Source organism: Kogia breviceps, chromosome 11 (genome assembly GCF_026419965.1).
Source record: "Kogia breviceps isolate mKogBre1 chromosome 11, mKogBre1 haplotype 1, whole genome shotgun sequence".
NCBI lineage: Eukaryota > Metazoa > Chordata > Mammalia > Artiodactyla > Physeteridae > Kogia > Kogia breviceps.
This window is the reverse complement of record NC_081320.1, coordinates 23,568,096-23,593,414: the sequence shown is the minus strand read 5'-3', so window position 1 is coordinate 23,593,414 and position 25,319 is coordinate 23,568,096. Positions and strand designations below refer to the sequence as shown.

The 25,319-nt window shown below is 41.4% G+C and overlaps 1 protein-coding gene across 5 annotated transcripts in view; it reads right to left on the bottom strand.

The window, feature by feature from the left end:
• Positions 1 to 6,397: 6,397 nt before the first annotated feature.
• Positions 6,398 to 25,319, bottom strand: part of STAMBP (STAM binding protein) — a 34,015-nt gene continuing 15,093 nt past the window's right edge. For 3 of the 5 annotated variants that reach the window (XM_059079874.2, XM_059079875.2, XM_059079877.2), the window contains exons 3-10: positions 18,700 to 18,775; positions 18,287 to 18,382; positions 16,785 to 17,148; positions 15,615 to 15,739; positions 14,595 to 14,732; positions 9,344 to 9,456; positions 8,644 to 8,743; positions 6,398 to 7,058 (exon numbers count right to left, since the gene is read on the bottom strand). In XM_059079874.2, coding sequence (XP_058935857.1) covers positions 7,002 to 7,058; positions 8,644 to 8,743; positions 9,344 to 9,456; positions 14,595 to 14,732; positions 15,615 to 15,739; positions 16,785 to 17,148; positions 18,287 to 18,382; positions 18,700 to 18,775 — 1,069 coding nt within the window. In that variant the 3' untranslated portion in view covers positions 6,398 to 7,001. The remainder of the gene's footprint in view (positions 7,059 to 8,643; positions 8,744 to 9,343; positions 9,457 to 14,594; positions 14,733 to 15,614; positions 15,740 to 16,784; positions 17,149 to 18,286; positions 18,383 to 18,699; positions 18,776 to 25,319) is intronic. The other 2 variants (XM_059079878.2, XM_067007320.1) reach the window with 1 other exon arrangement.

The following is a 25,319-nucleotide window of genomic DNA, read 5'->3' as shown; positions in this document are numbered from 1 at the left end:
AAGAGTCTTGGGTCTTTATTTTCTTTTGACCTTCTTCTGTGAGGTATCATATTAGTGGATTTCTTTTGTGGGGCCAACGTTACCTTCTCAACAAACTCATCAAATGCATCATGGGCTCTAGGGTTGGGCAGACCTGGGCTGCCATCCTAGCCCACCACTTACTAGCTGGGGGGTCATGTACAAGTTCTAAATGGGGATGCACAACAAATGCTGGCAGTTATGATACATTATTCCTTCACTATGTTGATGAATTTATTAATGCTTTTATTTAGGAAATTTGCATCTGTATTGTTGAGGGTGATGTGAAATATGTGTATATGATTTATTAGGCTGTGTTCACAAAAATGAAATATGCTCATTTTTTTATTTTCCTCTGCTCTGCAGCAGTTAAAAACAGCAAGAGATATTTATATACCCATGTTCACAGAAGCACTGTTCACATTAGCTAAGAAGTAGAGGCAACCCAAGCGTCAACTGACAGATGAGTGGATAAACAAAATGTGGTATATACATACAATGGAATATTATTCAGCTTTAAAAAGGAAGGAAATTTTGACACATGCTACAACATGGATGAGCCTTGAGGACATTATGCTAAGTAAAATAAGCCAGTCACAAAAAGACTGTATAATTCCACTTATATAAGGTATCTAAAGAAGGCAAATTCATTGAGACAGAAAACAGAAGGGTGGTTGCCAGGGGTTGGGGGGAGGGGAAAAAGGAAAGTTGTGGTTTAATGGGTACAGAGTTCCAGCTTTGCAAGATGAAAAAGTTCTGGAGATCTGTTTCTTAACAATTTCATTGAGATGCAAATTCATTAGCCTAGTTATACACAGGACTTTCTTAAAATGTGCATTCGTTGTATCCCTTTGTTCACTTCTAATTTTGTATATATTTTTCTTTTTCCTCTTTGTCTACTTTATTTTTTCAAAGAATAATATTGTGAACTTATCTACCAAGATTCCTATTTATAAATTCAGCAATATCTGCTATAATACTCCTTTCCTTCCTCCTGGCTTTCTTAGCATATTTGTTATTCTTTTTCCTAATTTGAGTCAAATGCTTATTTCATACCTTTTGATTCTTTCTTATTAAATATTAAAGCATTTAAGGTTCTAAATTTCCTTCTCTGTATAATTTGTAGAAAGTTCAGAAGTTTCCATTTGTGATACTGCATTATCACTCATCTCTAAATAAAGACAAATGGCTACATATGTAGTTTTTTTTTTTCTCATATGCTTTTCTTCTTTTACCTTCTAAGAGGTAATCTTCTATAATCATAAAAGGTTAAACAAATTAACTTTAATTTATTTAATTAAAATAAATTAGTTAATTTTTAAATTAAATTTTAAATCTTTAAAATTATTCAAACTGTGTGCATATTTATTGTTCTGTTCCTTAAAAAACCAAAGCTTTCCCACTTATTAGCTGGATGACTTTGGATAAGTCTGTGCATTTATTCCTATCTTATTGATTGTCAGGCACTGTTCTGGGAGCTGAGAATACAAGAGTGAACAGGACAAAAGTTGCTGTTTTCACAGAGTATACTCTCTCTCTCTCTTTCTCTCTCTCTCTCTCTCTCTCTCTCTCTCTCTATATATATATATATATAATATATGCTAGAAATAAACAGGATGATTTTAGCTAATGACAGTATGCAGACAGTAAAGATGTGGTAGAGTGATGGGGTGGAGACGGTTTTTTTGTTTTTTTTTAAATTTGGCTGCATCTGGTCTTAGTTGTGGCATGTGGGATCTTTTGTTGTGGCGCGTGGGCTTCTCTCTAGTTGCGGTCCGTGGGCTCCAGAGCGCGTGGGTTGAGTAGTTACGGTGCACGGGCTTAGTGGCCCCGCGGCATGTGGGATATTAGTTCCCCGACCAGGGATCGAACCTGCACCCCCTGCATTGGAAGATGATTCTTAACCACTGGACTACCAGGGAAGTCCCGGGGTGGAGGTGTTTTAGATGGGGTCGTCAGGGAAGACCTCTGCTAACTGCTAGATCCCATGGACTCATCTTGGTCCTTAGCCCAGAAAACCTCTCCTGAGCCATCTGGTACCACTCACCTCCGCCTTTTTTAAACTGTTGCTTTCCTTGGTTTCTGTGACGAGATAGCAGTGACTTTGTCACCACTGTCTCTTGGTTTCCTCCTATGTCCCTGGCCTCCGCCTTTCAGACTTTAGTGCAGGCACATCTTCCCCCGCCCACAATCATCTGTCCTGGCAGCTGGAAGAAGAGCTCAAATGCTGGCTCCCTCTTCTGAGAGCTCTTGCTTGTATTCAGACCTTTGGCACAAGGTGACACTGGGGTGGCGGCACAGGCTCAGGATACAACGTCTGAGTCAAGGCAGTGAGATGGCTTCCCACAGGCGGAGGTTAGGGCACAAGTCCACCTGGCTTTCTAGCACACGGCTCAACACCAAGGACATTATTTCAAGGGAGGGCTCAGCAAAAGAAAGTAAGGAAGTACTGTGCTGACTGAAAGGCACTCAACACAGGGCTAGAAAGCAAACATGGTCCTATCCTTACATGACATGAGGTTACATGACAGTTCAGTGACCTGACTCACATAAAACAATAAGAAAACACTGCAAAACAGCAAAAAAACATATACCAAATTGTGGGAAACAGGCTACAAGTGCCACTGGAGCTCAAAGAAGGAAGCCCTCAGAGTGAATTTATCTGTTCAAGAAGACACTGACGGGAGAACTTGAACAAAGCCCTCAGGGAAGTAGGTTTAATCACCAAAGGACACAAGAGCCCATGGCTATTCAGTGTGACAGGGCTGGATTCTGGATCCAACAGGCACAATGAATGATGCTGGGCTTATCCTGTAAGAGTAAGGCCCACTTCTAACCCCAAGTAGGCAAAGGTTAACAAAAAATTCAACCCTGGACTAAGGAATAAAGACATCTGTGAAGAGGATCTAAGTTCTCTTCCTCTTCTTTCACCTCAAGAAATAGTTGGAACAACAAAAGTGGGAGGTTCAAACAAGAGTGGGATGGAACCAAGGGTTAAAAGATACAGTGCAATCTCTTTAGGTCCTGGCTCTGCTCTGGGTCTTAGAGGAAATGAGTAGAAATTTGGAATGTTTCTTCTGATTCTTGAGGTTCTCAATTTTCCAGTTCAGAACATCAGGGCAGACCAGAAAAGATATTTGAAGCTGAGGCTCAGTTAGTGATAAAGAATGTGAATCTATCTGAGGAGTCCTCTAGCTAGAAGTTGGAGGAGGTAGAGGTCTCGCAGGTGGAAGTAATGGCACCTCAACTCTAACACATCCAGAGATACAAATAACAAGTAGCTTAAATCTTTATATTGAATAGCATCTTTACAACTCTCATAGTTGCATATGGAGTTCATTCTATCCTCATTCGAGGTAGGTATATTAGACTGATCCCACTTTACAGAATTTTAAAGAAGTTTGAGAAGTTAAGTGACTTCCCGGTGAATGAACAGTTGGGCCTAGAACCAAAATCTTTAATTTTCAGTCTGGCACTTCCTCTCAAGAGGATAATGTTCCAGTGTTCCAAACAGGCCTTCTCAGTGCCTCAAGCAAAGCTCCTCACAAAAAGAAATGATTGAGCCTTGCCTCTGAAGTTCCACTCTGGGCTCACAGGCTTGAAAGATCCTTGGACAAACTGGTCTCCAAACCCAGGTGGGGTTAATATACTGATATATAGTGGGGAGGGGTTGGGAGGCACAATGCAAGCTGGACTGTTTTCTAGGGAACATCTGGTCTGATCCGAAAACTGTTCTCAAAGTCCACTTGAAGCAGACCAAAGTCACAGGATCCACTGGGCCCTCATGTCAGTAAGGCTTTGCTCCTAGAAGTCTCCAGTCCTGTCAACCCCCACATGAAAACCTCCTTCCAATGGGGTAACTGAAACCCAGAGGTGACCAGAGTCAAAGGGGATAGGCATTATGATTTTAAACTCTGGGGTGCCAAATGGAAGTGGAAACCCTTGCTTCTCAAACAAGTATCCACCATGACACTAGGGAGTGCTTCCCCCCACTAGTGAATGCTCCCCACCATGCCTTTCAAGGTGTCTGGTACCCAAGAGAGCATTATAAGGCTTGAGTGGTTTTTTTCTTCCTTTTTGGTGGTATTTAATTAGGAGTACCTGGAAGTAATCAGCTGAAAAAACCCAGGCCTGCCTGACCCCGAGCAGACTCTTCACCAGCGTCTCTGCACCTGGCCCTTGGCACTTTGGAGGGTCTGTGCCTCTGAGGCCAGCTGGGATGCAATCAGATACTGCTTCTCTCTCCCCACTCAGTCCAGACCAGTAAGTATGGCACTTGTGTGGCTTGGGAGAGTGGAAAGGCTTTCTGGAGCCCAGAAGTCAGTTTCTTCAGCGAGTAGTTGTTACCCTTTCAATACAAGTTTCTTTCCTCAGGTTTTGTGGTCTGACTCCCTTTTATTCACAATACTCCTTTCCTCCTTTCCCTACAATTCTGCCTCCTTTTCTCTCACTGCCCTACCCAGTCTCCCTGCTTCCTTGTGAGCTGGCCTGATAGCATGTCTCTTCCACAGATGTAGGGTGAAGTGAGACACTAAAACTTGCCTGTGCAAAGTACCGCTTTCGTGGCTAGACTGTAGCAGGTCTGAAGAGGACAACTGCAGACTGATTCCCCGCACCCATCCATTTACTGAGATTTCTTGTGCACAGGTGTGGAGGCAAGAAAATGTGGCAATCTGGTAAACAGTAAATGATCAATGTGGTTGCAATCTATGATACAGTTCACTTTGGTTCAACAAACATTTGCTGAATGTCTATGATGTGCAGAGATTGATGAATCAGTTCAAAACTCCCCGGTATAAATGACTAGTACAGTGGTTTCCAACCCTGGCTGCACTTGAGAATCCTAGCAGCTTAAAAGACAAAAACAGAAACAAACAATGTCTGGGGTCCCTCTCCAGAGATTTGGATTTCACTGGTTGGGGGGTGGTGGGGTGTGAGTATCAATATTTTTTAAAAAGCTCCCCAGGTGTTTGAATGTGTGTGTAGTCAGGGGTAAGAGCTTCATGTGGCCATATGTAGAAAGTTTGGAATAAGGGCTAAATTTAGATTTTAAGCAGTGGAAAGCTATTGTAGGTTTTTGAGCAAGTGAGGAAACATGAGGATGGCTGTAATGTGGGAAACTTCTCCTGACTGTACTGGGCAGAAAAGACTGGAGTCAAGAAACACTAAAAACAAAGAGACCTGGTAAAAAGTCTATTGCAATAGTTCAAGTAAGGGGTAATAAGATCCTAAACTAAGCAGTAGCCTTGAGAATGGAAAGAAGGGGTGAATTTACTGGAAAGGGCAGGGCCAGGCAATTGTAGAACTGTTAAGGGCAAGGGGGAGCAGTCCAGGCTGCCTCTGGGGCTACGGCAGGAAAGGAGGGCAGTGACCAGAGAGGTTCTCTTTCCCTTGCCCGGACCCACCTACCTCCACTTTCCCACCTACTCTGAAACTGCAGATGAAAGAACTTCTAGTATCTTTGGAGTTAAGAACTTATGAGAAGAACAAGAATATAGACCCTTGGCTTTCAGGGGAAAAGTTCAAGAGCTGCTAACCTAAGCAATAAAGACAATATATTCGGGACACAAAATTTAAAAATGAAGCAAAACTTCATACATTTGCAAATTTTCTTTACCACAGAATTTTGATACAAAAAGAAATCATTCTCCTATCCAAGGCATTTACTTTCCTGCCCTGACCAGAGAGGACACAAACAATGCCATTAATTTCTGAGCCACCTTATAACACTAGGCCCAGCTCATAGAAAAAATACAGAATCAACTGCATCTTCCTAGATGTTGCCTAAGTCAGAAAGGAAGAGCCAACACAATAAAACTAGTAGGGTGGGGCGGCATGGGAATATAATCATTTATCTGGAGTGTAACCTGGGTATGCCAAACAAAGGCTCTATTATCCTCAGCTGAAAGCTTTTAGGGCATAAGGAGGAAGTGAATGGGATGACCGACTTGAGACAGCACCAAAAGAACAGAGATGACTGGAGGATGGCAAAAGGCAGAGAGAAAAGACTGAACAATTAAAAGTGAACCGGGAGCTTCCCTGGTGATGCAGTGGTTGAGAGTCCGCCTGCCCATACAGGGGACACGGGTTTGTGCCACGGTCCGGGAGGATCATACATGCCACAGAGCGGCTGGGCCCGTGAGCCACGGCCTCTGAGCCTGCGCGTCTGGAGCCTGTGCTCCGCAAAGGGAGAGGCCACAACAGTGAGAGGCCCGTGTACCGCAAAAAAAAAAAAAAAAAAAAGTGAACTGGAACATACCTTTGACGTTGGTACATCTCAAATTCCATTTTCCCCTCACCTTTCCCCAAATAACCAGACCATTTAGTTAACCTCTCTAGACAATGCTTGATCCAACAGATCATTCTAGAGCACAAAAAATATATATAGTTGTTATTTTATTGTAGAAGAAAAAATATCCCGAAATATTTGTTAAATAACAATAACTCCTGACAAAAATCATTCTTCAGGGTTCTTGGGCCTCACCATCTGGTCAAACGCAGCAAGCTCTCCCTCAGCCTTATGATAAGTTTGATTAATATTGCCATAAACCACAGAAAAACCCAAAGATTTTCTAAATGGCTTCCAAATTTCTGCATAGATGCCCTTAATTAGTCCAAAGGTAAACAATAAACAAGTTGGCAGAGAAATTAGAAGGATCTCTGAGAGGGAAAAAATGTTAACAATTGGTTAATCTAGAACAAAGGGTATACAGGTGTTCATTACAACATTTTTTCAACTTAATTTTTTAGTTACAGGCAGACTGAAAAGTTGCTTTAGCATGATCATGCTACTTTCCAGATGTGCCTAAAAAACATATTCAATTATTTCTTTTCAAACCAGAAACAGAAAATCAGTTCTCCCCCAGGTGATACGTTCTATTCTGTTTTAAAATGCTTCCAGAACTTTCTGGAAAGTTTAAATTAAGGGGCTACAGTACACTGATATGGTTTTATAGTTCTTGGGAAGTTTCTGAGTCAAACTCTCATCGAAGGTCTGTGATGGTCACTGCTCTGTCCACAACAGTCACGTGGCTGCAGCTCTGCAATAGGGAAAAAGAAAGAAAGGGAAAGTCCTGGAAAATTCTGAAAAGTCATCTTTAAAACTCCTTACTTGTTGAAGTCATGGAAGATATAGTTTACTTAACTTCCTGTATGTTTTCTTATCTTTGAAAAGCAAGTTTAAAAACTATTTACAATAAGCAATTCACTGCCTAACTTCTTATATCTTTTGTATATTGTCATGATATATAAATATATATGTTTAAAAAAACCCAAACAAACAAACAAACAAAACTCCTATTTACAATGCTCATTCTGGCTAGTGGTTCCCAGGCTGGCAGCCAGACTGCTGCTTAAACGGCTTTTATGGTAAGGGGTCTGGGAATTATTATTTCCACCAACCCAGAATCAACAGGCTGTAGCCTGAATCAATGTGGGCCCATATATCTTCATTTACTTTTCAAATGTATGTATATTCTAGAGTCATTCATAAAGTATACATTTATTTAAAATAACTGCTGAATTCATTGCAGTTTTTTTGGTTATTATGTCAACCAGATAATAAAGTACACCTACTCTCACATGGGGAATACTCCCTCTTGGCATGCATAAGGGGGATTGTTAGGATTTCAGTTCATCCTAACTGGAAGCCTAGGCACTTCTGGGGGATTGTGTAGCCTCTGTTTCAACATCCTGGTACCGAGACATTTATTACATTCCAAGGCAGGCTAACCTATTTGTGAACAAGTCTGTTAGAAAGTTCTTTCTCATACTCAGCTGAAAACTGTCAGCCCACAGGGTCTTAAGTTTTAGTTCTGGGAGTCACACCTAATACCTTTTTATACAACAATTCTTCTAACACAATCAGTTCTCAGATGCTCCCTGGGGTTCTCTCCTAAACATCCCCAGTTTCTTTTATGTGACAAGGGTCTGAGTCCCTTTTCCATATTGGTCACTTTTCAGGGAACCCAAAAGAAATAATAATACTCCAGGGCCAGCATGATGTGAAGCAATACTATCACATTAGACTTGAGGGGAAAAACTGAAACATACTTATCAGCAACTGAAACTTTTTACTCACAGAATACCACTTGGGAAAAAAAACTTTCTAAGAAGGTCATAAAAATCCCTGTTATCTAAAATCAAATTAAAAGCAAAATTCCAAAATTAAATATACTTTACTTATGTGGCTTTTTCTTTTGAATTCAAATCTCTTATTGAAGTGCAGGCTTAGCAACTGATGATGATGAAGGAAAATACCTAACATTTAATAAGCAAGCTACTGCACTTGGTACTTTCTGTGCATCACTTCATTTAATCCTGTCAATAACCCTATTCAAGTATGTATTATTATTATTATCATCTCCATTTACAGATGAGAAAGCTGAGGTCCAGGAAGGTTAAGGAACTTGATCAAAGACACACAGTCCTTACGCAGCAGAGCTGAGACTCAAACTCCTTCCTATCCCACACCGCTTCCCGTGTATGTTTTTATTAGGAAGATTTGGAAAAATAAGTGACAAGGCTGATCTTCTATATGTGTCACAAAGGACAATGTGCCTCATCAGCTCTGACTGTCCTCCCTGGTTAAAGCACAGCTCCGATTTCTTCTACATAGATACATACACAGAAGAGAGGTGGATCCTTGCTGTGTGGATGAAATCCTTTCTGGCGACAGGAAGAAATCTCCTCTAGTCCATGGTCAGTTAGTCTAAAGAATCCAGTTCTGAAATAAGAAAAAGCAGGTCTAGAATCAAGCAAAGGTGTCCCCTCAATCACACACACACACACACACACACACACACACACACACACACACACACACACACACAGAGCAGTGAAAAGCTCACTTTGAGACAGCTTCAAAAGTATGCTGGCTCATAGGTCTCTTCTCTGGTGAATGAATCAGAGTTAGAGAATGACTCATCACCGCCACCACGCTAGTTTTACTGGGAGAATTCATAGTAAATAACAGGATTTAGAATGAAAAAGAAGTTAACTTTCAGAGATAATCTGTTGGATTTTGAAATTTTCTAATCTGATATCAATTTCTTGAAATTCCTACTGCTTCAAGTCAAACACTTCAAATTTTTTATGTCCTTTTCTTATAAAAGCACCTAGGTTGTTGCTGGGATACTTTTGTAAACAAGTAGAGTAGGTTTATCAGGATATAGGGCTTAAAAGGAAGACTTTTTAAAAAGCCAATCAATACCGCAATCTATATATTTTATAGAGAACAAGGTCTTAAGAATGGAGAACGTTTCCTCTGAGGCTTTTCCCCCCACTATCTCCTTGCAACACCCTGAACCGCACCCTATGTACTTACTCCTGGAACTTGGGGGAACAAACAATGGCTATCGACTCTGGCAACATCATCTGGTAGGAGCAGTGAGTGTGTAGATCAACACTGGAGAGGAAGGCGGTCTGCGTGGGATGAGTCTGAGAAGAGAAAAAAAGGCAGGGACCCCTTCAGCGAGAATACACAGTCAAGCCTGGCCCATGAAGGAAGGTAGAGCCAAGTAATTCTCAACAACTTGCCACGATCTCCTTACACACAAAGCCATTAGCAGCCATGAGGAATATGCCTGAAGTTAATAATAAGTAATGAACCTCCTTCCCAGCACTGTAAACGAGTATAGTGTAACATGAGTATGTGAAGAGACTCAATTTCTAATTGACCATCAAGACTTATCTGGCTCCTCACAAGCTCTCTCGACACAATGGCGTCTCCCATACTGGAACAGACAGTACATGCTGCCCAATACAACAACCTAGTAGAAGTCAAGGACTTAACAAAGCACAGTTAGATGAATGATTCTTCTTCCTGACGGAGGGGTTAAAAGGTCAAGCATGAGTCTGGGGCTCTATAGGCAAAAGTGGCAAAAGCTGTCCTGTGGTTAAAGCATATCTTTCAAGGATATGAGAGGCAGAGGGTTACTGGGATTTCAGAAGGGTAGTTAAATCACACAATAAGGACCCTGTCTTATATGAGAAAAAGACCAAGATATTGAATTTTGAGGGTAATCAGTTAAAGCACCATCTAAATTACATTCAGTTTATCTCATTTGTTTTCAGTTACTTAATTGGTTTGTTTGTTTTTTTTTTCAGCTGCGCCTTGTGGCTTGTGGGATCTTAATTCCCCAACCAGGTATTGAACCTGGGCCACAGCAGTGAAAGCACTGAGTCCTAACCACTGGAATCCCCCAGTTATTTAATGTTTCATTGAGCACACTCTTTGTACACAAATGGACCATATTATGACTTATGTTCATCTCAGAGGGGGTGTGAGATAACAAGGATGGAAAAAGAAAGACCCAATATGACTCAAAAAGACCACCAATCTTTACTGACAGAAAAACATAGAAAATAAATATGTGCCCTTGACCAGCGTTTTCAAAAAATGAAGCTTCTGAGGAACTTGTCAAAAGCACAGGCTCCTGCATCCCACCCTGGAAATATCCATCCTGAGAAGGAAATTTTTTTCTTTAAAGCTCATTAAATGATTCTTACGTGCAGCCTCATCTGAGAAGCACAACTGCATAGAATGCTGTGACCAGCTCACTGTGGAAGAGGTCTGCAATACAGGAACATGTTAGCTGAGTGCTGACAGTAAATCTACACACAGGTCTGCATGGGGAAGGAAAGAACTTTCATGACCACAAGGGAGAAACAGTTTCTACCTAATAAGAATATGATCCTATAGACTGTTAGGGACAAACGGCCTGTGCCAACACCCTACATCCCATGGTTACAGCCTGAAATTTTAACTGAGGACAAATAAGACCTACACAAGCTGATGAAGGCCTCCAATCTAAAGCTGGGTTAGCTAGAAAGATGATATACAGACACATAGCAGGGGATCAATAAATAACTGTTAAACTAAACCAAAAAATCCTGTTTGAGCCGCTGCTCCCCGCTAACTACTGCACCTATTCTCCTTCCCTTTACAGTCAAGTTTCTTGAAAAAACAGTTATGCTCACTGTGCCCACCATGCTGGAGACAGAGGCAGGCATTTTTATGAAGAGAAAACAATACACCAAAGGAGCAGAAATAAGTGAGGAGAGTGAATGCTCAGGGCAGCCTGGGTGCCTGGATGAGTAGAGCAGCCACGGGAGAGCAATGCCAACTAAGACAACGTGAAGGAGTGCCCTGAATACTGAGTTGGGGGTTACACAATAGCTGGTGACAAACATGACCATACAAAGTTTTTGACCAGGGAAGCTGATTTATAGCTGGCAAGGTACAGAAGGAAGAACTGACCTTTTGCCTTTTCCTCTTGCCAATTTTAAGATCTGAGCAAACGTTATGGTCTGCTTTTGTTTGCTTTCAATCCCAAGTTAGGAAGGAATGCTACAGAAATATCATGGGGGAAAAAAGCTGGAATACTATCAATTTAGGCTCTAAATTTCTTCCTAGCTAGGCCCTCACTGATATTAAAAATCCTTTTACTCATTTGTGGCTAAGAGCTACCTGAAGTCTAAACAGAAATTACTCCAAACTTTCTCCCATCTTCTCCAGTTTTTAAACTTACCTGTCTCCTCCTGCTGGGCGGTGGATCTAGACTTCAACCTTGTTGATAGCAAGATCACCTAAAATGAGTTCCCTCAACCCCTCCAATTATAACCTCAAAAATCTCCCTGTATCTTTCTTTCTTCCTTCAATTCTGTCTCAGAGGAGTGAGGGTTTTCTCCCCCATATGAAGATGACTCCCTTTTTGTACTTTTGATTTAATACTTTCCTATCTTCACATTACCTTGTCTCTCCTGACCTCTGACATCTCCTGCACAGGCTCCACTATACTACACCAGCTCACTGGGCTTAAAAACATGTTCAGGGACTTCCCTGGTGGCGCAGTGGTTAAGAATCCGCCTGCCAATGCAGGCGACACAGGTTTGAGCCCTGGTCCAGGAAGATCCCACATGCCGCGGAGCAACTAAGCCCATGCGCCACAACTACTGAGCCTGTGCACCTAGAGCTCATGCTCCGCAACAAGAGAAGCCACTGCAATAAGACCATGCATCGCAACGAAGAGTAGCCCCCGCTCACGGCAACTAGAGAAAGCCTGCGCTCAGCAATGAAGACCCAACGCAGCCAAAATAAATAAATAAATAAATAATTTTTTAAAAAAAGTTCAGACAACTATACACAAGAATGCAGATGAACCTCAAAAATTGAGCAAAAGAAGCCAAGTACAAAAGAATACATATTATATAATTCTATTTACATAAAGTTCAAAACCAGGCAAAACTAAACTATTGAGTTTAGGGATACACACTTAGGTGGTAAAGCTATAAAGAAAAGCAAAGAATTTCCAGAAATGTCAAATGAAGGACTATCTATACAAGAGAGGAAGGGTGACTGGGCAGGACATGGAGGTGGGAGTGTGCTTCTGGCGACGCTCTATTTCTTGACTTAGGTAATGTGTGTGCACAGATGTTTGTTTAATGATAATTAAAGCGCACATTTATTTTATGTACTTTCTTATACACATTTCAAATATAAAGGTTTTTAAAAAAAAACAAAATAAAAGCAGAACACATTTTCACACTAAACCATAAATCAAGCAAACTCTCTCAACCTGGCTCTTCCTTAAGCCACCATTCCATCTCTTTCCTTTCCTTTAGTCAGTGCTAAGCTCTTCAAAATATCAGTATATATTTCACTATCACCACAACCAATACCCATTACTTCTTAAACCTTTTAAATCTGCCTGAAACCCACTAAATTGAGGTCATCAATGACCTCATCAAATCCAAAGGGCTCATACAAGTCTTCATCTCTCTGCAACATGTGACATAGTTAACATCCTGAAGCTTCTTCTTAAGACGTTCCTCCTCCTTTGGCGTCTGTGCCTTAACATTCCCCTCACCTTCCTCTGACATCTCCTTGCTTCATGACTGACTACTCCCTATGCTCCCCTAAGTGGCCTGTCCTTCAAGCTGCCAGTGAATCTCTTCTTGCTCTCCACCCTCCTCCAGTTCCAAGGCTTCCAAGGTCAGCTCTATGCAGAGGTCTCCCGGTTCTCTTTCCCACCTAGACCTTGTTCCCAAGTTCCAAATGCCTGATAATTACCTCCACCAATATAACGTCAAATACTCAGAACTGAAGACACCATCTGCCCCACTTCCAAGTAAGTTCTCCTGCTGGAGCCTCTGTTTCTGCTTATGAGATGATTAATCATTGCCACCCCCATGAGTCAGGCCTGAAATCTCTAAGTCATCACTTTTACTCATCATCCTCTCTTACTCATTCCCCACATCCTCTGAAATCCTATATTTATCTCTTCCTTCCCAAATGCACTGCCGTCACTGTAGCTCTCATCATTATTAGATTTCATCATCACATTAACCTCTTAAATGATCTCCCTGCCTCAACCTCCTCACTAAAAAGCAGAACTATCCTGCCTGTCCACCCAAAACCCTCCAGAACACTGCTCCTAATGTATCATGTGAAAGCTTACCTACCACTGTTTCCTGATATGAATCATAAGCCCCAGAAAACTGGACCACTCAATGCTCCAGGATCACAGTCTGCCTATTCCAATGTTGTCCCCTCTGTATGTAACTCTCCCTTGGCTCACCTTGTCAAAATTCTAGAAAATCACCCCAGGTGTGATCCTTCCCTCCTCAGAATTCCACAGGGCTGTTTGCACCTCTTGAGGCACCTGGTACATTCTGCCTCACATGAAGAGTTATGACTTGTCTATATGTCAGTCTCCTTTATGAGACTAAAATCATATCTTACTCAAATTTGTATCCCCTGGCGGATAAGGTACAAGTTGTCTACTCCCCATGTACTATAACGGGGGATACACAATAAAAGGCAAATATTTATGAAAGGACAGAGGCACATTGACTGCCTCACAGGTCAGTATTTCCCAAATTCTAACATACAAGTGTGTGCAAACTTCCCAAATCCAGAAATGAGCTGCTTGTTTGTATGTAACCCTGTCACACAACATAGAAAACAGCCTGGTCTATGAGAATGATGGGTTGAAAAGGAACAGAAAGAAAAATTAAGAAGTAATCTTTAGGGGTGGAATTATATTTTACCTGACTATTACCAGAAGACTGTTAAGACATGCAGACACTTGAAAATCTCCTATATTGGTGGCCCTTCTGTTTTACGTAAAAGTATAGGCTGCTTTAAGAAAGACCAAATGGAGGCATCTGAATTAACTTCCTTGGCTCATTTAAAATATTTTGATTTATATACCTTTCAGGAACATCATTTGTACGAAGTAAGGCATAGCCTCTACCGTCAAGGTCCACATACACTCTAGGCTAGCATCCTATCACTGTTCATGCTCACAGGGGAACTGGGACTTCAGGGAAACAAGTTCATTTCCATTAAAAAATTTTAAGTTAAAAAGCCCTAAGTAATGCCCAGAAATCAATCCTGTGGTGCAAGCAGTTAAGTATGCTAGGGAAGTCAAGTCTGTGTCCAACAGAGGGAAATACAACCATCTAAATAGTCTGGATACAATTCACTCTGCTCCAAGAAAAAAATAAGCAGTGTGTTTAAAACATCATGTGAGAAGAGGAGACGAACCCCTGGAGAGCTCGGAATTGCTTACGTGAATCCAGCCCAGTGTGATGAGACCCTGCTGATCCTGTATGAGGAAAAGCTCTTCTTCGTTCTCGGTGTTGCAATAATCAGACCCAGCACTTTGCTTGGGGATGAGGACATGGGTAATGGTAAATTCATTCCTCATCTGTCAAATGAGAAAACAGCTCATCACAATTCCCTGGCACTTAGGCAACCCCACTCTGTCACAGCAGTGGAAAGTTAAACATCTATACAAGCGAAGGCCCTTCCCCCCAGCATGAGTCTTCTTCATAAGGTGAGTCCCTTATGTCAGTCATGTTCACAACCCTGACTGCCCAAGTACATTGCTTGGGGCCCTCTGCAAAGCCACAGATGCCCACAGCCCTGTGGGAATTCCCTGCTGCAGCCAAACAGGTCTACTCATGATTCTTAAGAAGCTCTGGGTATAGTACCATTTCTCTTCCTTTGTTCATGTCTAGAGTAGTTTCCTTTTACTATTTCTCTAAGCCCTTCCCATTCTTTAAAGCTCAGTTTAAGTCCATTCCACCTTATGTGTTTATTTATTCAGCAGTTAGTAATGGGTTCTTTAAGCACGTCCATTTAATGATCCTTCTTTCCTCATAACTCCTGGTGCTTTTATTGTACATACTAGTCAGCATACTATCTATCTTTTGGTGTATATCTCCCATCTCTCCAAAGTGCTTGGGTACTTTTTACAGACACATGCTCTGTGCCTTACATATTTCATATTCCCAGGTCCTGCCATAAAGTCGGTGTTCAAAAGCTGATATACAGGATCTTCCTACAAAGTTTAGAATTAGGTATTTCTTACCACTGGCATTAAAATAATCAGTTCAGTTCAAGGGACTATGAAAATCAATCAAATACAGGGTCACTAAAATGAAGGTGACATTGCATTATGCTGCCCATGGCTCTTTGGCAGAAGGATTGGCACAAAGAGTAACTGACCCTAGATATCTTCTCTGAGAGTCACAGGAGGCCAAGGGGGAAGAAACAGTCTCAGCTCAGGAAAGCATTTGTCTTTTACCAGTTTTCCACAGAGGATTCCACATGTCTCTACTCCCCGGGCAGTGTTGGCACTGGCCAACTGGAGAAACTGTGGGCAGAGCTTCCCAGGCACCACCACGTGGCGCAATCCATCGATTGTAGGAGCTGTAATGGAGAAAGAAGAAACATCTGAGATCATGGGGTACAGCCTCCCAAAGCAGACCTCAGAGTTGGCAGCCCTGGGAGAGCAATGCTAAATCACTGGGGTCCCGCAGCTGTAGGCTGTGCATGGGGATCTCATCCTTATGGCAGAAGAAAAAGGGCTGTAAAGCCTCTTCTCCAACCTCTTGCCACAGCCATTGGGAGTATGTTATTTCAAGAAAAGAAAAGAGGCTTTAATCATTCAAGTTAACACAAGGGTAAACTACTGCTTAAAAGAAGTTTCTGAGCTATTCAGGAATAATAGTGAGAGACAATCCTGCCGAGTACGTGGGGAGAAACCCTGAAGGCCAGGCTTCAAGAGTCCAGCACCCCTTGCCCACTCTTACCTTGTCCTTTTAAGTGGATCTTCTGCGAAGCTGAATTCCTTATATGACTACTTGAAAGACAATTGCTAACAAAAAGATCTATTCTAATAATCAAGGCATACTCATCATTTTGCTGCTATTGTTATTTTCTCAGATAGCCATACATTGGTGAGAGGAGGAAAGACTCAATAGTTTTATGGCTAGACTGAATTATCACTGACTACATACAATATTTACCTTGACTAAACTCCTTACCAATTAGGAACATTTGCAGGGCAAGCACAATTCAGTAGCTCTTTTTTATTATTTAAAGGTCAGTGGTTGAATTGTGAAGTGGTACTATAAATCTCAAATTTCCTTTACAAAAGGTCAATAGTGGTCTCTAGTTCACTGAACATTTCAAATCTCTGTATAACCCTTAAAAGCTGAGGGTCTGACTTTCAAGGATATTATTAGCTCTTCAGAAAATCGACCTGGCTCAGGTAAACTATATGTCTTAAGCAAAGTCCACTTTATAATATAGCTGTGATAGAACACAGTATGGTACTACTAATCAAATGGATTTCTGTGACCAGAGCCTAATGAGTGGGATCATGGAGGTAGTCGTAGCTGAATCTCTTGGAATGACACCCTGTTTGGCTGCAGCTGAGATAGAAGAGGACGCAAGCAAATGAATTCACTACCTTCTGAGTTGCTCAATGCTCCAGGTTTCAAGGATCTATCCACTACAGGTGGCTTGGCAGGCCTTACAGTTGTATTACAGTCCGAAGGCTGTGTGTATATAACAGGTGTCGTGGGGAATACATCTAGGGAGGGCTTCTCTAAGTCAGGTACCAGTGGGCCGTCCAGGCCAGGGTCCACTTTCCCAAACTCCTGTACAATTTTCAGTCGTTCTTTTTCTAGTTCCTGGTTCCGGATCATCTCCTCAAAGGCATGGAACTGTTCCTGCTCCAACTGTTGCTGCTTCTGCTGTGCCACCCTCTGTCTTTCCTTTTCCAGCTCTTGCTGGATGGCTACGTTTCGGGCAAATTCTTCCTCTTCCTTCTTCTACAAAGAATGAATAGGAGTTAGGCTAACACTTTACACTCAAGTGACTTCACATCTTAGGAGGACAAGGCTTTTCAGCAGGGAGATCGCCCCAAACGTACTTCTGCTCTAGCGTGAGTTCCCAACACAGAATTCATGCTTCCCTTAGTACCTCTACACCTGTGGAACAGCTGCTGCTCCTGTCTATCTAACTACCATACACCTATTCTTCAAAAACAGTTAAAGTCCTAATCCTCTCAGTACCCTTTCCCAATGACTTTAACTAATGCATTTTCTTCTTTACCAAAATCTCAAGGCAACTTACTGCCTGCACCTCATAATCTGTATCATACAATTTTAGCCTCTGGTGTGCCATGTATACATTCTGTATCCCAAGTAAGGCTGTGAAACAGAACCAAATCCAAACTTACAACTGCCATGTTGGGGGTCTCTATTGAATTTTAACCCTGAATGAAGCCTCTGAAATTTTTCTGGTGATTGGTCCAATATAGAGTGACATTTTAAACTACTAAGAAACGTCAAGTAACAATCTCCTTCATGAAGGTTTTCATTCACTGGGTACCTTAGAAATACATAGCTGTTCACCTCTCTGCTGATTTTCAACATCAGAGTCCAGAACAGAATTCAGTAGAGTGTACAAAAAAATATGGAAGTGCTTGCAGTGTGTGTTCTCATCTGACACAGACCAATGATACTGTCTCAGAGCTTCTCATGTGTTTTAACTGACTCTTCCTAACAAGAATCATTTGAAAATAGCTTGAAAAAAACCCCCAATTATTATAAACAGGTATATCCTATGTTGGATATAATCAAATGTGTATCAAATACCCCAAATTCTCTGATCTAAAAACCCTATACTTTAGTGCGATTTTCATTGTTCTTAGGTTCTAGCTCTAGACATGGCAGACAAGCAATAGATATTCTGTCCCTCAAGTCATCCTCTTAGATAAGCAGGCTAAATCTGTATTAGAATCCTCAGCCTAAACACCTTTTTGGAGTTTCTGGTCTTTGCCAATAAAGTAAAATATCACATTAAAATCACAAGATCTGCTGAAATATCTATTAGAATCCTAGGTCACAACCTAAGAAACCAAAATAATTTCCTTTTTTTTTTTTTTTTTTGCTATTACATACTCACTTTTTCTTCATTATAGTCTATATATTCTTTGGTATATCGTTTTAACAGTTCTGCTTTCAGCTCTTCTGCTTTGGGAAATGCAATCTCCTTTAATTTCTAAGACACAAAATCAAAAACTGGGCATTAGAACAATTGCCAGCTAATTAAGTAGAGAAGTAAAAAGACTGAAGTCAAGTTGGCAATGGCAACAATGTTTCTAAAAACATTTAAATAATAATTTAAATTTAAATAATTTAATTTAAAATACCCCCTACCATACCATACCTGATATTTCGTAACTGATCTAGTGAAATGGCCTTATCTCCTATTTGCAGGATATGATGCTCAGATGCAGATACTGCTACTTATATTTTGGAGTTAGTCTGTGCTTCTTTGAAGCTTTTAGATGGGCAACAGTTAAAGTGAAGACCCACCTTTACTGTGTCTTTCTTTTCAGGAATGACAGCCGATTTGTAATCTCGATGCTTTGGTAGTTTCTCAATAAAGAGCCTAAGGGAACAGATCAGATTGACTGTGATGCAAAGAAGATGTCCAAATGTCCAAAAGACTCTGAAGCAATGCAACCCCCTTACCCTGCAGAGACTACTTGATGGGTTTCCAGGCATGCAGGGGTAAGGGGTAACACGCACACCCTGACAGGTCATGTTCCCCACTCGTCTCTAGCCCTGTAAAGAGCAACACAGTACCTCCCTCTTCTCCCACATCAGATGTGCAGCAGCACCAGACTCCTACAACAAAAACGATGGGGAGGAAAAAGCCTATCCTGTGCCCCAAAATACACCTCCAAAGAGATTCTTTTCTTGTTGTGACAGTAACAGGCTTCCAAAGGAAAAGGCTTCTCACAAATCATTCTTCGGAGAACAGTTTGGCAGCCAAGGACAGGAGGCTAAGAGAAAACCCACATTCTATTACTACTTCTAACTCTGTGTGACCTTTAATGCTGGCTTTTCTTCTTTGGGATTCATGTTCCGTCAAAGAAGAATATTCCTTGCACCAGATTAAGCACTGAGATGCTTAGACAGTTCATGTGTTATATGTGTGTAATATATGCACGTTACATGTGTAACGTGCATTATGATCTCTGATGAAAAGTGCTTAGAGAAACATAAGTGCTAGATTTCCTCTTTCAGTTCTTGTCCTTGGCTGTAAAGCTCAGTGGGAAAAATAAACTGAATCAATTCATAGATCTTTAACATTTATGATGTCTACTTGGGGACGGTGAAAATAAATAGAAGTTCAGTAACTTGTCATAGCCAAAATGGAGGGTTCAGAATTCAATGTCAGCAGGCCGGTTCCAGAATCTACTCTTTCAACCACTATATCATACTGCCTCCTCATGGTTCCTGGAATGTCCAGAACTGTTGGAGGGGTTCTGAACAAAGATGTCTTTCAATAGAATTAGGTTGTAATAAACACAAGCTGAGACCCAAAACAAATAAATTGAGGGTAGCTTGCCCACAGCCACAAAACACTGTTATGTAGTTGGGATTAACTGACTCTTTTTCAGTTTCTGCCCATGGGTAGGAGGAAACAAAGGAGGAAGACTTAGTAAAGGGAAAAGAAGAAGATCCCCACCAAAACACACCCACTATAGATGAGCCATCCTCCTTCTGTTCTAATTAGGCACATGAAAATTTCATTTCAATCCAATTTCACAAGACCCCTCAGGCAGGGATGAATTCCGAAATCAAAACAATTCTAAAAATTGTCCTTTGGGTTCATGAAAAATGAATTAAAAGTTTCCTTGAAGTCTATACTTAAAACAAGCACAGATTCATTTTTCAACCATGAAGTCCTGAAGAGGATATTAGGATAAATAAGGCATAGATCTTGTGCTCAAGAGACCTATTATTCAGTAACTCGAAAGACCAAGGTACACGTTCACTACCTTCAGCAGGCTAAGTGTGCTTTGTATTGAAGCCTCAATCAGTCAAGAAAGTAACATGTCATATAAACACCCTACTTCATTTTCATTTATGCTCTCAGTCTGAAGAACTGTAAAGTCCCTGAGGCCAGAGATTTCTGTGTTTCATGCTTCTTTGTATATTCCTCTAAAGCCAGCACAGTGCCTTGTATAAAGAGACACTGAAAAAATATCTGATGAATAAATTGTCTTAAAACCTTTGGATGAGCTGAGTGAAAAAACAAAGTGCAAAAAAGTATATATAACATGCTACCTTATATGTAAGAAAGGGGAAAATTATATATAGGCACACCTCAGAGATATTGTGGGTTCGGTTCCAGACTACCGTAATAAAGCAAATGTTGCAATAAAGCGAATCACATAAGTTTTTTCATTTCTCAGTGCATAAAGAAGTTATGTTTACACTACAGTGTACTCTATTAAGTGTGCTATAGCATTAGGTCTAAAAACATATACACTTTAAAATATTTTACTGCTAAAAAATGCTAAGAATCATCTGACAATGCAGGGTTGCCACAAACCTTCAATTTGTAAAAGACGCAGTATCTGCAAAGTGCAATAAAACAAGGTATGCCTGTGTGCATGTATATATATTCATTTATTTTGTTTATAAGTATATAAAGTGACACAGGAAGTATATACAGAAACTAGCAAAAATAGAGGACAGGGGAAATAGAGTAGATGAGACAAGAGTGGGAGTGAAAATTTTCACTATATACCTTTTGTTTTATTATTTCGATTTTGAACCATGTAATGAAAACTAGCTTATAAGATAAAACTCCCAGACCTGAACATGAACACCTTTCTCTTGTTTCAGTAACTGCTAGTCAATTTTCTGAATGGGGACATATGGGCAGAAGCATCTCCTGAAAACAGAATAGGCAGCATAACCCACTGTCCACACTGGAGGCAACAGAGCTTGATGGTTAGGAGGGCAGGCTCTGGAGCCACCCTGCTTAGGTTCAAATCCTGGCTTTAAGCACTTACTAGCTGTGTGATCGCCAGCACCATCCCTCAGTTTCTCTCTATATATAAATTATATATACAGAGACAAACTAGTACTACCTGATAGGGCTGCTATGACATTAAAATAGATTTTTAAAAATAAATAAAATGCTGAGCACGGTGCCTAGCACATAGCCAACATCTGCTATATGTTTATATGATTGTTTTTACTAATAGATAAAAACGTGAGCAAGAAGAAGAGATGAAGATGTTAACACCAGGGTTAGAAATTTTCTAGGCAGAGAATAGCTGTGGCCCAGATGTATACTGTTCTCTGGGTTATATCTGGTTGCAGTCTACAGGCAGGAAATGTACCAAAGCAAACAAAGATGCATTGGTGAAACACAAGCAAAACAACCTAATGGAAAATAGAAAAAAAGAGATACACAGAAAAGTAAATAAAAAGGTAAATAATTATATAAAATGGTACTCAACTTTACTTATATATGAAAGAAATTCAAATTAAGATATCATTTTCATCTATCAGATTGGCAAAGGCTTAAAAGTTGATTACAATCAGTGTAGGCAAGGGCGTAGAGAAATGGGTATCCTTACACGCTCTTAGCAGGACTGTAACTTGATAATACCTTTTTCCTTAGGAGAGGAAGGGGAGTGGGAGACAAGTATTCAAAATTTAAAATGTGTATATCCTTTAAACTCACAACTCCACCTCTATGAATTTATCCTATAATAATACAAAAATATATGTATAAGACTGTTCAATACAGCATTGTTCATAGAAGTAGGGAAACCTGAAAACCTAAATTACCATCAGTAGGGGATTATTTAATAAATTATGGTGTACCCAAATGTGGTAAAACAACATAACCATTCAATCTTTGCTTCAACAAATATTTACTGAGCATCTACTATGGGGTCAGGAATTATTATAAAGGCTGGCGGTTTGGCAGTGAATGTCACAGTCACAAACTCCTCCCCACCACAGAGTGTACATTACAGTGGGGGAACAGACAATAGACAAAATAAAAAGTATTATAGATAATCAGTGCTAGGAAAAAGTCACTAATAGGGAAGGGGAATAGAAGTGACAAGGAAGGGATTGAGTTTTTAGATAGGGCAGCTAAGGAAGGCATCACTGAGAAGGTGGCAGTTAAGTAAGGACTGGAAGAGTAAGCCATGACGATATCTGGGATCAGACTGTTCCAGGCAGAAGAAACAGCCCTAAGGCAGAATGAGATGCTGGATCAATGTGTCCTGATGCGGAAAGATATGACTGTTAAGAAAGCAAATTGTAGAAAATAATATATTGTATGATCTCATTCAGGCTTTAAGAAAAAAGGATAAAGACATGAGCCCATGTGTTTGCATGGGCATATTTTCTTAACAAACACATAAATAAACACACAAGAAACATAACAGTGATCACCTCTGGCAGATGGGAATTTTCTTTTCACTTTAATATTTCCCTTGCTGTATGGTTTGAAAGAAATTTGTTTTAATCATGGACAAATATTACTTTTGTGTAAAAATAATTTTAAAAGTCAAGCAGAAATTCTATAACATGGATGTATTAAGGGCTCTAATTTCTTCCAATCTTAAAAGTTAGTCAGCAAAGTCGCATTAGCACAAATGAAAACCCTCTTCAGTCCATAAGCCCCAATCCTGGTGGTAAACATTTTCAACACAGGTGACAGGCCATTTTCAGAAAGCAGGTCTGTGTTGTAGGGGGCTCACACAGCAGACAGGAATTGCCTAAGTCCTCTGTAACTCTCTTCTATGCAGCCTAGTCGATGACCATAAAAAGCTGTGAAAGAATCCACCGCCTGGATTACTACTGTCTGTGCTCACCAAGAAAATATGTACTGATTTAATATGTTGAAGATCCTTCTTCTATACTGGGGTCTGCAAAAGGCAAAGCATTCCTACAGTAGGGGAAACCTCTGAGGGGGGAAATGTGCTTGAGATCATTAAGACGCCTGAACTGCTCAAGGGAAAAGAACAAACATGCCTTTAAAATCCTGAGTTAAAGTATGCAAAAAGGTCTAGAACAATGACTCAATAGTGGGGGGGAGGCAGAAGAGTGGTGAGGTAGAGGCCTACCCTCTTCCCTCCTCTCTCCTCAGTGTAATAACTGCCAAAGTGAGCTGATGTTAACTGACAGGAATATACCAAGTAAACTGCGGTAGAAAAACTGACCAAGAATACTGAGCTAGAAGTTTTTTTGTAACTCCTAGGGCTTGTCAGTTCACAGAATCAGAGTTAGGGTCTTGAAGATATCTGCAGGAAAAATGAAGGTAGCTACATTTATTGATCCAGGTCTAGCCAATCCAACAAAGTCCCAAATTAAACCCCAAATCTAACAAGTTAAGTAACACATTCTACCCTCCTCTCACTCAACTCTCCTCTAGGCCTAATTCATCATGTTAAATGGTCCTATAAGCAGAACACCACATACAGGAACAGACTCCCCGTATTGGTCTTGTTGTTAACACTGATATTCATATCACACAACACCAAATCACAGAAAAAAAATCAACTTCTTAAGCATCCGTGTACCGTTAATCCTACTCCCTCTTGCCTATATAAGAGTTTATTTCCACACTGAAACTCTCTTTTCTGTACCGTTAACCTCTCCTGCTCCACAGTATCCTTTCCATCAGCAAAAAGCATGCTCTAGAATCTCCCATCTTAAAACACACACACACAAACACACACACACACACACACACACACACACGCACACGCACACGCACACATACGTTCATGTACTCCTTGTCCCCTTCAATTACTTCCTCAGTTTTCCACTTTACTTCCTGTCCAACTTCTCCAAAGAGCTGTCTATGCCAGGGCTTGGCAAACTACAGCTAGCGGGTCAAATCTAGCTCGCCATCTGTTTTTATAAATAAAGTTTCATTGGAACACAGCCTCACCCATTCATTCGTGTATTATCTATGGCTTGCTTTCACACCAGAAAGCAGAGGTTGCAACAGAGATCAAATTGCCTGCAAAGCCAAAAATATTTACTGGTTTTGGGTGCAGCCACTTTGCCCTAGGAGCTCTGGTCTGAAGTGCTGGGGGCAAGACCTCTGCACGGGGCACCCTGTGAGCAAATGAAACTAGATTAAGCATGAAGGAAATGAAAAAAAAAAAAGAATCGCTGACTGAAAAACTACTGACAGGGAGGACCTTCAAGATGGCAGAGGAGTAAGACGGAGATCATCTTCCTCACCACAAATACATCAAAAATACATCTACATGTGGAACAACTCCTACAGAACACCTACTGAATGCTGGCAGAAGACCTCAGAATTCCCAAAAGGCAAGAAACTCCCCACGTACCTGGGTAGGGCAAAAGAAAAAAGAATAAACAGAGACAAAAGAATAGGGATGGGAACTGCACCAGTGGGAGGGAGCTGTGAAAGAGGAAAGGTGTCCACACACTAGCAAGGCCCTTTGCAGGTGGAGACTGTGGGTGGCGGAGGGGGGAAGCTTCGGAGCCACGGAGGAGAGCGCAGCAACAGGGGTGCGGAGGGCAAAGCGGAGAGATTCCCGCACAGAGGATCCGTACGGACCAGCACTCCCCAGCCCGAGAGGCCTGTCTGCTCACCCGCCAGGGCGGGCGGGGGCGGGGAGCTGAGGCTCGGGTTTTGGAGGTCGGATCCCAGGGAGAGGACTGGGGTTGGCAGGGTGAACACAGCCTGAAGGGGTTAGTGCGCCACGGCTAGCTGGGAGGGAGTCCGGGAAAAGTCTGGAACTAAGAGGCAAGAGACCATTGTTTCGGGGTGCGCGAGAAGAGGGGATTCAGAGCATCGCCTAAATGAGCTCCAGAGATGGGTGCGAGCCGCCGCTATCAGCGCAGACCCCAGAGACGGGCATGAGACGCTAAGGCTGCTACTGCAGCCACCAAGAAGCCTGTGTGCAAGCACAGGTCACTATCCACACGTCCCCTCCTGGGAGCCTGTGCAGCCCGCCACTGCCAGGGTCCCACGCGATCCAGGGACAACTTCCCCAGGAGAATGCCCGGCACGCCTCAGGCTGGTGCAACGTCACACCAGCCTCTGCCGCCACAGGCTCGCCCTGCATTCTGTACCCCTCCCTCCCCCTAGCCTGAGTGAGCCAGAGCCCCCTAATCAGCCGCTCCTT